Here is a 14,912-nt window from a genome sequence, read left to right as displayed (position 1 = left end):
TTCTTTGTTCTAAACACGGGTTTTAACTTGTGCGGAAGGACAAAGAAGCCAAAAACTTACCACTTCCACACCAAATGAGAGGAGCTTTTTTTTTCTTTAGCATCTCGGCCATGGCTTAGTAGCAAGTTGAGAATTTTCAATATTTTTTTTACTCCTAATAGCCATCACTCATTTAGTTTAGTTAGGCTGCATGGCGGACGAGTGGTTAGCGAGGACACCCAAGTTCAATTCCATCTCTGTGTGTTTGCATGTTCTCCCTTTTGCTTGCGTGGGTTTTTTACTCCGGGTTCTCCGGTTTCATCCCACATTCCAAAAACATGCTAGATTAATTGGCGATGAATGTGAGTGTGAATGGTTGTTTGTCTATATGTGCCCTATATTAGGAAAGCAGGAAGTGAACAAATGTAACAGTTACTGATTGTAAAAGTACCAGATGGAGGGGTAGGATTTAATAAGCTTTGCTTCTTCCTACTCCTTTTGGACATGTGGAACTGTGAACTGATTATGTGATGCATTCAATTGTAATCTGACGCATGTTCAAATGAAATAAAACCATTACCATTTGATTCCATTTATTGACCTATATAGCATAATCACAATAGATGCTATCTTATGGACGGTGGCCCGGTGGGCTCACATGCATCAGGCTTAAGCCAAGGTCAGAAAGGAAGGAGTCCACACAGACAAACGACTGTCTCTGGTTTACACGCTGACCTCAGGTTAAACTTGTGGCTCCTTCCTTTGTTTGAAGAACTTGAGCAATTAGAGGAAATCCAAAGGTTACCGGTGGTTCAGACTTGATAAGCATCTTGAAACGGAGAAGTTGACAGAGGAGAAAGGTTACTGGGAGTTTAAAGAGAGTGCACTCAGTCATGGGGAAGATTAAATAAAAAAAAAAAAAGGAAGTCACTGCTGTTTTCAGACAAAAAGACGTTTGTTTGCTGACTGGATTTCCTTTTCAAAGCATGAAGCTTGAACTTGGATGCTGAAAGTCTCATGAATGCACGCTTTTGTCGATTGGCCGCTAAATAATAACACATGTATTTACTTTTTTTTTTTTTTTTACAGTTACATTTTTGTTTTGGGGTCGGAATTAAGTTTTATGAGGCGCATCCTTGGGCCTTCATGGTACATCTGGTGACCTCCATGTGTCCTCCTCCTGTCTTTGTTAACATTAAGCTTTCACAAGCCTCACTTTAATCAAGATGCAGATGTGCTTTTTAGATAATAATCACTGAGTTTCACTAAAGGGACCTATTAGGTTCATTTTTCAAACCTCGTAACTTTGTAGATCTTCCAGAATCTGCACCTATTCGAGTGTATTTCCTTCCTCCGGCACATCCACTCCGCTGTGATTGGTCAGCTCATGATCTAACGGCTGGAGGCCCCCCCGACTTACCGTGTTAGGACTCAAACGTAGCACCACCGGTACGCTGGAGTTGAGAAGCCAGACGTGTGGGAACCTCACCTGTCGGAGTAGGAACACTCATTGTCGGATACACTTTGTCAGTTTGGTGGATATTTCACATTCATTCATTCATTTTCTACCGCTTATCCTCACGAGGGTCGCAGGGGTTGCTGGAGCCTATCCCAGCTGTCTTCAAACGAGAGGTGGGGTACACCCTGGACTGGTGGCCAGCCAATCACAGGGCACATATAGACAAACAACCATTCACACTCACATTCATTTGAGTCATCAATTAACCAGTGGCTAATAGTCTAAAAATAAACAATTTCAAGAAATGCTGCAAATGTTTGACAGACAGTATGAATGGCCTGCAAAAAAATATGTGTCACAAACGGCAATTCCACAACTTCACAGAGTGAACGATGATAATATTTCCTTTATGGTATATTATATATTATATATATTATTCATACATTCATTCATTCATTTTCTACCGCTTATCCTCACAAGGGTCGCGGGGGTTGCTGGAGCCTATCCCAGCTGTCTTCAAGCGAGAGGCGGGGTACACCCTGGATTGGTGGCCAGCCAATCACAGGGCACATATAGACAAACAACCATTCACACTCACATTCATACCAATTGACAATTTGGAGTCGCCAATTAACCAGTGGCTAATAGTCTAAAAATAAAGAATTCATTTCAAGAAATGCTGCAAATGTTTGACAGACAGTATGAATGGCCTGCAAGATAATACATGTCACAAACGGCAATTCCACAACTTCACAGAGTGAACGATGTGAACCTGCAATATTTCAAGAAATGCTGCAAATGTTTGACAGATAGTATGAATGGCTTGCAAAAAAATACGTGCCACAAACGGCTGTTTTGTGGTTGACTGTGGCCTATTATGAGTAAAAAAAAAAAAATAATTGAAAATTCTCAACTCGCTACTCAGTCATGACTGAGATCTGATGGAAAAAAAAAACGAGTCCTCTCATTCAGTGTGGAAGTGGTAAGTTTTGAACTCCGGTCTCCTAGCTGCAGCCCACATTGATTTTCATGCAGTTTATATAATAAGTTTGCCTGATCAAGACCGCCGAGGTCTGAAAGGCGACGTAGAAAAAGAGGAAGACATTGAAATAGGTCATGCATTTTACAACTTTATTTCAGAGATATCAGTGCAAATGAACACCAAAAAAAAATGAAAACATATAAAATGAAATTATGCTTCTGGTCTTCACATGAAAAAAAAAATCTTTTAAATATTTGCTGCTACAAATTCTTCGATGCACAATGCAGATCTATGATTGTACGTCAATTTCCCCCACTATAGCCCTTTCACAGAGCTTTTGTTAACCAGTAACAGAAAAAAATATTCAATGCACGTTTTTATATTCTTCACACATTTTCATCAACTGGTTCAACACTCTGTGGTTATTTAAGGACCATTCAGATTCTCAAAGAACCTTTCGGTGTGATTTAATAAAAAAAAAAAAAAAAAAAAGAGCGCAATTTTTTTTTTTTTTAAGACTTAACATTTCCCCCGCATCATCATCATCATCATCATCACCACCAATCGGGATACAAAGGTAGTTCCCATGCGTCTGCATGCAACAGGCAGCAGTGAGGAGAGTCAGACATTAGTACACAACACAGTGCAGGATAGATTATCATTTACCACATAGAGACACATGCAAAGAACAAACCATTCGAGCAAAAAAAAACAAAAAAACAAACAAAAAAAAAAAAGGATATATCATCCTCTTGCCTTTGTATGTACACTTGTACGCATAGAATTCATATTTACATATCAGGGCATTAAAAACTAGGGTCATATCTTTGCTTAAACATTACAAAATAGTCATCTTTCATACTGAAAGTACTATTTACACAAATACATTTAACCATTGTGAAAATGTATTCATAATAATATGCAGATGTAGTAAAAGATCACAATACTCAGTTGGATAAAGCAGCAAGTGAAGTTGAAATGAAAAGAATACAGTACAATCTGTGTTTTTTTTTTTTTTTTTTTCCAGAACAAAGATGTACCCGCCGTCTTCTCGTCGTTATCATGCACTTCGTTTTCTTTTTTTTTTTTTTTTTTTTAAATTTTAAAATGAATCAATAGACAGCCACATACGTTTTCATAAACCACAACAGTTAAGAAATGGAAGTGGGTGAGAGAGAGAGAGGGGGGGGGTCACTAGCTGTCAAAAATTGCCAACAGATAACACTTGACATTTTTTTTTTTTTTACCACATGCCATTGAATTATTGTGTAAAGGACAAGGAGGGCCGGTCTTCTCCTTCATATAAAATAATCAAGAGATAAAGCCAATGTGCTTGATATTCAAACGCTGTGTGCACAAATATAAATGGTGCGTTCCACTTAAAAGGGGCGGACGGGGGACGGGGGTGGGGGTTGTGTCGGGTGGTAAGCTTAAATTTGACAAGACTCCTGCAGACCTTTTTTTTTTTCCAGAAACCTCTTTTCCAGAAGAGCTTGAAAGCACCACCGCTAAGGCTAGGTAGCTAAGAACCGCACCAATCCGCAAACACTTCCCACTTCCCTGAATTTGCACCGTTCGAAAAATAAATCGAAATAAAAACAAAAGTCAAAAACATTGTGTCTCACTCCGTTGCCGTTGTTTTACACTTTTGAGTGAATAACCGAAACATTCAAGGCCTTCCTTTTCCGTCAATTTCGACACTTGTGACTACTATAAAAACGTTAATGGCACTCTTAGTTAGCGTTAGTGTTTTGATGGCGAAAAATAAAATAAAATGTCCGCCGAATAGAGTGTTACTATTTTTGGAGTCATGAATAATAAATTCAGGTTGAAATGTTCTAGTTTAATGTTTTATGCTTGGCAACAATGAGGATTTATTCAACCAATGAAAAGCCTCGGATAAGAACTGCAGTGAAATTAATGCTCTTCAAAATAAAAGCTTAATCTGCAGAGTTTTAGTTAACTTTGTGCGTCGTGTGGGCGATTCAAATCGAACGTTTAGCAAAAGACGCACCCGTTTTTGCGGTAATGAAGGACAGAAATAAAACATGTGACTTTTTTTGCGTCTATTCGTGACTCAGACTCCGCTTCTCCTGGCTGTGCTTGTCATGGCGGTGTGTCGGCGACTGCGGCGTGGAGCTCAGACTTTGTTCGTAGACATGAACGTCGCCGACCGGTTCTTCTTTAACATGGACCGTAGTCCGAGTTCCGTGCGCTTGGTCCTTCGACTCCTTTCTTAACTGAACGCTGCCCTTCTGGAGCATGTAGTACAGAATGGGATTAGAACGGGACAGGCGAGGAGAGTCCGGGTTTGAGTCCTCATCGTTCCCTTGACTACTCCATCGGACGGGACTCTCCGGTTCCTGTTTGACCAGATGAGGCGGGTCCCGTTTTTGTGTCGGATGATGACCTCGGGGGCCGTCGCCTACCGGAGGAGGGGCAGACAATGTTCTGACATGACTTGGAAGCCCTGAGTTGACCGAAGCATGGGGGTGCCAGCTGGGCAGATGAAGGAAGTTGTGGTTCTGGGCCGGTTGACCGATGAGGCTACCGTTAGCTCTGCCGTTCGTCTGCAGGATGGACGGCCCCCCGCGGGACTCCTGGGACAACTCCTTCAGGCAGTTATCGGAGAGGAGTAACTGTTTCAGAACATTGAACCCCCGACTCTCTCGGGGAAAGGGTTCTGCCGGTGGGCTCCTGGTGGGAAGATCCTCTTCCTTGAGATTCCTCGGTTTTTCAGGCTCATCCTGACCGCCGAACGAGGCAAACATGGTGTTGCCTCTTTCAAAGGTTCTCGGAGAGCCGGTATTGGTCGATGCGTCAGTCGGTTCCGATCCCAGATGTCTTTTCTTGGGACTTGGACTGGGATAGTCTTTAGTTTCCTCCTTGACCGACCTCGGTTGGGACTCGGTCTGCACAACGGCGCTACTGTAATAAGTAGCGGTTTGTTGTTTAAGCAACTGGCTAAGCAAACCGTATTTCGCAATGACTTCCACCGGTCGATGTTTTGCTTTTAAGTCCGCCTGATCATCAGGTGGGGGGGTTTGTTTCTCAAAGCTGCTCCGTCTCTTTCTGCCGATGAAGATCTCAGCCGGAGACGGTGCCACTTCCTCCGTTTTCACCCTCACGTTAACCGTCGGAACGGGTGAGCTGTCGCGGATGTTTGAGATGCCGGGACTGCTGTCATTGGTAACGCCTTCCGAGTCTGCACTCCGACTAATCCCGACCGGTATGTCCTTGCGGTGCACTGAGGAAGTATTCGAACCCGACCCCAGGAGGAGCTGGAGCACAGTGCGTCGCTCCAAAAGGTTTTCGATCTGCGAAGAAGGAGGAAACGTTTCATGTCGGTTTAAAGGTGTGCCTTCAGGAAGCGGAACGGGTGTGGTTCTGTTGACCGGAGCATTGAGTCTTTCTAACGAGGATAAGGGTCTGCCGGTATCAAGGTCCGGACCCAACGCTTTGCCGCATGGGATTGGCGGAGACGATGAAGCAATCCCAGACTGAGCCAGATTTTGTAACAGTTTACTGGCACTGAAGGCCGGCTCTTTAGCCTTCTCAGCAGGGAGGACTTTAGACTTGCACAAATCCAACGGACCGGACTGGACCTGAGGGGATGGAGGGTACGGGGACAACGCACCACTTCGACTGAGCGCAAACGGCGGCGGCGGTGCCGGGACTATGGGTTTCTCGATTGGGCTTTTTGTCCGAGACTCCTCCCAGGGTACGAGTCCTTTGGGTTGACTCTGAGACATCGTAGCCATCGTGATATCCAGTGGGAGTTCCTTATCTGTCGCCTTATTAGCTATGTCGTTATTTCTGCGCTCGAGAAGAAGCTGCATTAAAGTGACCTTAGACTTGGATTTCAGGTCTGAGTTCATTTCATGATCTTTGATCTTCGTTGTGTTTATTCCCGACGTATCGGGCTTCCACTTTTTAATTAAGGATTCAGTTAGTTTTTCCAAAGGGGACGTTGATACAGACGAGGAAGATGCAGAAGACGCAAGAATGGGCGGTGGTGAAAATGTCGTATCGCCGTAAGTCGTCGCATTGGACGAGGAAAAGGATGCAGAGGAGGAACAAGGAATGGGAAGACTTTGTCCCTTGTCTTGTTTGTTGGCCCGGTTTCTCATGGAAAGATCCATGGGAGAGCAGCTCGAGTAGGAACTCTCCGCGTCGCTGCTGTCCTTAGTCAGGGTCTTCTCATGCGTGGAGGATTCGCTGTCTGACGTAACGGACGAGGATCCGCTGGGCGGCAGAACGCCGTAGCCGTCCTCCAGATGTCCATTTTTCGTGAGTTGTTTCTGGTTGTTGTGATTGTTGAGTAGCAGCAACAGTAAACTGCTACATGTTTGCGGCGGGCGAGTCGGACGAGAGTCAAAGCTTCGTTTTTCCCGAGTTGATTGGCCGGGAATGTTGCTTAGATTGCGCGGCGGCGTGGGGGATGAGTTTCGGGTGTGGTCACACAGCAAAGCGGGGCTCCGTGGACTGGACACGGTTGTTCGAGAGACCGTGTTTGATGTTGGGATGACATTCGTAGAGCTTAGCGTCTCTGACGTTCCCGGCATGTTCCCGGGTATTTTCTCCAGGCCGTGCTGCTGGTTTGCCATGGCGGCGAGTCTCTCGCTGGCAGATCTTCCGGAGAGTTGAGCTTTGAGCGCGTGCTCCCGGGAATATTGCTGGAGATGGGCTTCGCTGGACAGCAGAAGGGCGAGCTGACTGCAGGCGACGCTTGGTTTAGGCGAAGGCGCGGGGCTGGAACGTATTTTCACCATGTTAGCAACGGCCTTCAAACGCTCTGCGCAGGATACCGATTCGGAAGCGGTGGTTGCGGATGGGGGCGTGGCGCTGTGTGCCGCCCGGGGTGATTCCGGCGGTCTGTCGTGACTGTTCCCACGGCGACTGTACGGGGTTTTGCTGTGATTTTGAAGTTTACTTGTTCTCATTAAACCCTTCAAGCGACTTGACGCCGTACCATAAACGGGGGGCGGCTCTTTGTCCGGCGGCGGGGCGCCGCACGGAGACGAGCACTCGCTGGGCGGTTTATTACTATGCTGCGACATCGCCACGTTCTGAAGTCGCGAGCTGAACGACTGAAGCAGTGACGCCAAAAGCGTACTCTCCCCGCCCTGAGGAGAACCCTCCCGTGACCCATTTTGAAGCCCGACCGCTTGCCCGTTAAGCTCCACCGGCGGTGAACTCAAACGCTGGTTCCCGGGATCATTCCACGCCCCCGAACGCAGCAGCCGCGCCTTCTTCAAGTGCTGTGAAGCCGGTCCGTTGCTTCCGACTTTGGGAGCAGTCGGGCCAAGAGTCGGCAGTTGAAATGTCGCCCCCGCCTTGTCGCCCTGATCCTGGTTGCTGTGGGCAGCCTCGGACCTCCTGCTTGCCGTGGCCCCAGGCCCGGCCACCACTGGATGCATCAGTAAACCTTCCAGATAAGTTAAAACAGCTGAATCCTTGTGTGTTTCAGGGCCAGGCTCCTCCCCATGAGTCATGTTCAATACTCGGATCCCCTCGTAATGCCCAGCAGCGCTACGGAGAAACAAATGTCCACTCGGTCATCTGCTTTGCACTTCCGAGATATCCAAAAAAATTTGATCCGTGACTGTGGCGGCGGACACAGTCAACGCTGCGGTGAAACACCGAGCATACTTAGCGGGAATCCGGGTAATATCGTAACACCAGGAATGTCGGAAATCACGGAGATATCCTTATAAAGATGTATACAAATGCCATGACTGTGGATGTTTTTTCGTCAGTGGCAAATCTTTGGAGCTTTGCACATCTTCCACCGAGGGACCTACAGAAGAGAAAAAAGGGGAGAGAGGGGGGGGGGATCGGGTGGAAAAAAAAGAAAAGATACCGTGTTAGAAGCAGGGATTTGCACACACCGCTACATCACATTCATTTCACCACCTTGTCTGCCATTGCTGTTACTTAGCAACATTTCAGATTGACTGCACACACACACGGACGGGTCCCTTCTCTGCAGTCGACCCCAACACACGACAAATGTACACCAGGCCTGATTGGATATAAATTTAAAATTCAAGCTACTACTACTACAACTCGGAAAACGTTCAAGTCTTGAAACATAGTGATTTATTTCATTTTAAAAAAAGGGCATTGAATAATTTCTTATGCAGCTTGTCATTTCGGTGGATTATCCCCCCCCTCCCTCGCCTTGCTCCTTATGCACTTGAGCAGCATCTCACACGATGCCATCCTCAAGTCTACACACAAAGCTTCAGCATCCACCCACTCACCCGACGAGCATTACGCTTAAAACGCATGCATGAATGTGTACAAGGAAAATAGTACATAGTACATAGTAAATACATATACTTCACATTCCTAAGCGTTACACTTATCTTATCCACAACTGTATGCAGGGCACATATATGCATATTTTTAAAGTATTTACGCCAGGGGTCTCAAACACGCGGCCCGCCCAAATGTGGCCTGCAGGACACTAGTTTGAGGCCCCCCGCCCTTGATATGAAAGTTTAATGTTAGTGCGGCCTGCGTAAGTTTGATATGGATGCTGTATGGTTATCATGTACCCAGAAAAAATTATTACAGCAACAAATATGTAAAAATAATAATAAAATAGCGGTAATTTTCCAAAATTTTCCAAGAATAAATTCAAAATATTAAGACAAAAATTGTAATTTCACAATATCATGAGTAATACTTATTATTATCATAATATTACAAAAATAAATTTGAAGTACTAGGAATATTATGAAAAAGTCTGAATGTTACAATAAAAAAGTGGCAATTTTACAAAAATAAAATAAATAAATAAATAAATAAATAAAAAGAATTTATTTAAATAAAATAAAATAATTATCAAAATTATTATTATAAAGTCACTTATGAGAAAAAAAACATCAGAAATGTAAAAAGCAGCTCTAATTTTGTGAGAATGAGGTAAAATAATATTTTAGTAGCATACAATTAGAATATTGAAGAAAAAAATTGAAGAAAAAAGGTTGTAATATTATGAAAACCCCCCAAAAAAGTGTAATTGGAAATTAATTTGCTGTCAATAACGGCTTCTGCCTACTCCTTTTTGGACCAATACAAGTGTAAACTCTATGACAGGGGTCTCAAACACGCGGCCCGCGGGCCAAATGTGGCCCGCAGGATACTAGTTTGAGGCCGCTCGCCCTTGATATGAAAGTTTAATGTTAGTGCGGCCCGCGCAAGTTTGATATTGTTTGCTGTATGGTATCATGTACCCAGAAAAAATTATTACGTTTGATTAATGTTCATGTTAAAGGTTAAATACCTGTTAATAGTTATCCTCCCTATCCGTGTGGAAGTGGTACGTTTTTGGCTATTTTGGCTAAAAAAAAATTTGGAATTTCACAATATCATGAGTAATAAATATTTTAGTAATCGGAAATGTAAAAAGCAGCTCTAATTTTGTGAAAATGATGTAGAATAATATTTTTGAGGCAACTTGTTGGAAGTTGGAATATTGAGTAAAAAAGGTTGTAACATTATGAAAAACAAACAAAAAAAACAACAGCAACAAATATGTAAAAAATTTGCGGTAATTTTGCAAAATTTTCCAAGAATAAATTCAAAATATTAAGACAAAAGTTGTAATTTCACAATATTATGAGTAATACTTATTATTTTACCATTTTTATCAAGTCATAATATTACAAAAATAAATTTGAAGTACTCGGAATATTATGAAAAAGTCTGAATGTAACAATAAAAAGTGGCAATTTTACAAAAATAAAATAAAAAAAATAAATAAATAAATACAAATAATTTATTTAAATAAAATAAAATAATTATCAAAATTATTATTATCAAAATATTTTCAGAATAAAGTCACTTATGAGAAAAAAAACATCAGAAATGTAAAAAGCAGCTCTAATTTTGTGAGAATGAGGTAAAATAATATTTTAGTAGCATACAATGAAATGAAATGAAATGAAATGAAATGAAATTGTCATATCACCTCGTACTTCGGTATAGGACAAAAAATTAAAAAAACAAAACAAAAAACATAACCCTTAAACTATATTAGGAAAGCAGGAAGTGAACAAATGTAACAGTTACTGATTGTAAAAGTACCAGATGGAGGGGTAGGATTTAATAAACTTTGCTTCTTCCTACTCCTTTTGGACATGTGGAACTGTGAACTGATCATGTGATGCATTCAATTGTAATCTGACATTTCATGTATACAGTCATCCCTCATTTATCGCATCGATTTGTTCCAGCTCTGACAGTGAAATTCATAAACAAAATATTTACAAATATGTTTTTAGACAAATAATAACAACCCAGTCGTCACTTTTACACTACTTTGTTTACGGCACATTGCGCAGGCTACCGAATCACTGCGGGGGATCAAACAACAGTCCGCCACGAGCATAACAAGCTAACTTGTTTGAGCCTTTCCAATTTAATTCAGTATGTCAAACGGAGTAGGGACGAAAGACAAAGACAAAAAAAAAAACTACCACTTCCACACTTTAATGAGAACAACAGTCCGCCACGAGCATAACAAGCCAATTTGTTAGCCTTTCCAATTTACTTCAGTATGTCAAACGAAGTAGGGACGAAAGACAAAGACAAAAAAAAAAACTACCACTTCCACACGTAATGAGAGGAGAACCTTTTCTTCATTTTAATTTGAAAATGACTGGCATTCCTATGACGATTGAAGCCTCTCGATTCCAACATCATGTGATGCTAGCTATTTTAAAAGGCACATCACAAAAGGGAGACCGGTGTTGTGACTTGTTTTTGTGTACTTGTGTACTTTGGTGGTGTCGTCAGGATCAGGTGAGTCTGCCACACCACGGTCAGGAACCAGTGACACCGGGTTGCCAGTTACCATGACAAGTGTCAGTGATGCTGACCTGGGAGACCTTCAGACAGAACCCTGTCAGCACGGTTTCCACGGATACCCCCCTTTCTGACAGTCATGGCCGCCTCCCGTAAAGGTTAATTAATACAGTTTCCACGTCACCTCACTTCCTGTCTGGCGGTCGTCACCTTTGGTGTCCGTTGAGTGTCCCGACATAGAAAGTCATACAACGGGGACAGCGGTCCTTGATTATGACCGAAGGTCATCACAACCCATGAAGTTACCAGTCTAAATACCCAACAGAGTACTACTAGAAAGGCCAAAAACAACAAGACGGTGACCCTTTAATCAGGTTCAAATCCAACCCCCCCTGCAGCCGTAGGTTGTCATGACAGTAAGGTCAAGAAGGTTGTCCTTTTAATTCCACCTTGAAAATGAGCTAGGATTAGAACCGGGATTAAAGTTGATCAGCCCATAATTAAGTCTGACTAGCAATAAGAAAACATTCATTCCACTCTAAGTGGGTTTCGAAAGAGGATAAGGGAATCTTAAAGAACCAAATTATAGAATGAGAACCAGATTGTTTATTCCTGACAACAATACCTAATACAGACGCCCGGGCTTATCTGCAGTCCCTGTATACCTACAAGTAAGCGGGTCTTATTACAGTGCAGCTGCAAAAAAAAAAAAAACACCTTTCCTTTCCCTGAGGGCACATATAGACAAACAACCATTCACACTCACATTCATACGTATGGACAATTTGGAGTCGCTAATTAACCTAGCATGTTTTTGGAATGTGGGAGGAAATCGGAGTACCCGGAGAAAACCCACGCATGCACGGGTAGAACATGCAAACTCCACACAGGGTGGAATTGAACCCTGGTCTCCTAGCTGTGAGGTCTGCGCGCTAACCACTCGACCACCGTGCCGCCCCAATAAGAAAACAATCTTATGTTATTTTTAGAACTGTCAAAAAAGGTACACTCAGGGTTTAAAAAAAAAAAAAAAACAAGGTATCAACGTATAAATACCGTAAGTTAAGACTTAGCCATCGGCATCAATTACCGTTAAAGGCCCATCTTTAAGCTGTTGACCTAAATCTGAGGACAACAAAAGCCAACCTGGTCACACTGGGCCATCTGACGTCTGATGTCACGCTGCTTAGATGCTCGGGATTAGGGATATTTTAGTCAGATTAACACAATTTTAATAGAATGCCCGGCGACACTACAACTTGATCCCAACAGTCAAGTTTATTTTCAACTGTTACTAATGTCTTTGCTGGGGATTAACCTTGGGAATTCCTGTTCACGTTGTCGAGATTTCTGTCCGAAGGAACTTCAAAAGCATAAAAAAGACCGGCGAGGGACACGAGGGACAACGCACTAGCTTCTGCATCCACGCTCTTTCACAATGTATAAATAACTCCTTAAATAAAGTGGGGGGGGGGGGGACCCTCGGGACAGACATGTAAGAACCTGAGAAATATGCTCTTTGGTGACAAAGCTCAGTTAACAAATACATGACCTTCATATACGGAACCATGTCCTCCATATATGGGCTGCCGAAAGCAGACACTAACGCTCAAAAGTTTAAGATCACTTGCAAATTTCTTAGTTTTCCAAAGAAAAAAAATTTCCAGCATTTTTCAAACAATTTTGCCCATTTCAATTTTTTTTTAACCATTTCACAAATAAAATTAATCAGATGATTTTCAAAAAAACAATCTACATTTTTGCGTAAAGGCCTACTATCAACAACATATATTAGAGGCTATTTTCTATCTGTAAATTGGCTGCGACAAAGTCTTTTAGTCATGAAAGACTATCAAATGGGCCTCAGATTGATCCCTGAGGAATACCTGTTGACAACTCTAGTGGCTATGACCTATACTACCGCTTACAAGTTTGGGATCACTTGCAAATTTCTTAGTTTTCCAAAGAAAAACAATTTTCCAGCATTTTTCAAACAATTTTGTCCATTTAAAACATTTTTGTATCCATTTCACAAACAATTAAAATTAATCAGATGATTTTCAAAAAAACTATCTACATTTTTGCGTAAAGGCCTACTATCAACAACATATATTAGAGGCTATTTTCTATCTGTAAATTGGCTGCGACAAAGTCTTTTAGTCATGAAAGACTATCAAATGGGCCTCAGATTGATCCCTGAGGAATACCTGTTGACAACTCTAGTGGCTATGACCTATACTACCGCTTACAAGTTTGGGATCACTTGCAAATTTCTTAGTTTTCCAAAGAAAAACAATTTTCCAGCATTTTTCAAACAATTTTGTCCATTTAAAACATTTTTGTATCCATTTCACAAACAATTAAAATTAATCAGATGATTTTCAAAAAAACTATCTACATTTTTGCGTAAAGGCCTACTATCAACAACATATATTAGAGGCTATTTTCTATCTGTAAATTGGCTGCGACAAAGTCTTTTAGTCATGAAAGACTATCAAATGGGCCTCAGATTGATCCCTGAGGAATACCTGTTGACAACTCTAGTGGCTATGACCTATACTACCGCTTACAAGTTTGGGATCACTTGCAAATTTCTTAGTTTTCCAAAGAAAAACAATTTTCCAGCATTTTTCAAACAATTTTGTCCATTTAAAACATTTTTGTATCCATTTCACAAACAATTAAAATTAATCAGATGATTTTCAAAAAAACAATCTACATTTTTGCGTAAAGGCCTACTATCAACAACATATATTAGATTTAAAAAGCCAGAATTAGCCAAGAGGCTATTTTCTATCTGTAATTTGGCTGTGACAAAGTCTTTTCAAAGACTATCAAATGGGCCTCAGATTGATCCCTGAGGAATACCTGTTGACAACTCTAGCGGTTCTGATCTACACTACCGCTCAAAAGTTTGGGATCACTTGTAAATGTCTTTGTTTTCCAAAGAAAAACTATTTTCCAGCATTTTTCAAACAATTTTGTCCATTTCAAAAAATGTTGTATCCATTTCACAAACAAATAAAATTAATCAGATGATTTTCAAAAACCAATCTACATTTTTGCATAGAGGCCTACTATCAACAACATATATTAGATTTAAAAAAGCCAGAATTAGCCAAGAGGCTATTTTGTATCTGTAATTTGGCTGCGACAAAGTCTTTTCAGCGACCATGAAAGACTATCAAATGGGCCTCAGATTGATCCCTGAGGAATACCCGTTGACAACTCTGATCTACACTACCGCTCAAAAGTTTGGGGTCACTTGCAAATTTCTTAGTTTTCCAAAGAAAAAAAAATCCCAGCATTTTTCAAACAATTTTGTCCATTTCAAAAAATTTTGTATCCATTTCACAAACAATTAAAATTAATCAGATGATTTTCAAAAAAAACAATCTACATTTTTGCATAGAGGCCTACTATCAACATCTGTCAGTCCTCTGCATCAATCTCCTGGTATGGCTGCTAATCCATGCTAATCATTTTATAAGGCTAATCATTTCTTTGTTTTCCAAAGAAAAACTATTTTCCAGCATTTTTCAAACAATTTTGTCCATTTCAAAATTTTTTGTATCCATTTCACGAACAATTAAAATTGATCAGATTTTCAAAAAACAATCTACATTTTTGCATAGAGGCCTACTATCAACAACTGTCAGTCCTCTGCATCAATCT

The 14,912-nt window shown here is 41.4% G+C and overlaps 1 protein-coding gene across 4 annotated transcripts in view; it reads right to left on the bottom strand.

Moving 5' to 3' along the window:
- Positions 1–2,552: 2,552 nt before the first annotated feature.
- nrip1b (nuclear receptor interacting protein 1b) overlaps positions 2,553–14,912 on the bottom strand; it is a 59,526-nt gene continuing 47,166 nt past the window's right edge. For all 4 annotated transcript variants that reach the window (XM_058088283.1, XM_058088284.1, XM_058088282.1 and 1 more), the window contains one exon: positions 2,553–8,220. In XM_058088283.1, coding sequence (XP_057944266.1) covers positions 4,487–7,915 — 3,429 coding nt within the window. In that variant the 5' untranslated portion in view covers positions 7,916–8,220 and the 3' untranslated portion in view covers positions 2,553–4,486. The remainder of the gene's footprint in view (positions 8,221–14,912) is intronic.

The sequence above is a fragment of the Doryrhamphus excisus genome, chromosome 11 (genome assembly GCF_030265055.1).
Source record: "Doryrhamphus excisus isolate RoL2022-K1 chromosome 11, RoL_Dexc_1.0, whole genome shotgun sequence".
NCBI lineage: Eukaryota > Metazoa > Chordata > Actinopteri > Syngnathiformes > Syngnathidae > Doryrhamphus > Doryrhamphus excisus.
Note: the sequence above shows the minus strand (reverse complement) of the source record. Positions and strands in the feature narration are given on the sequence as shown.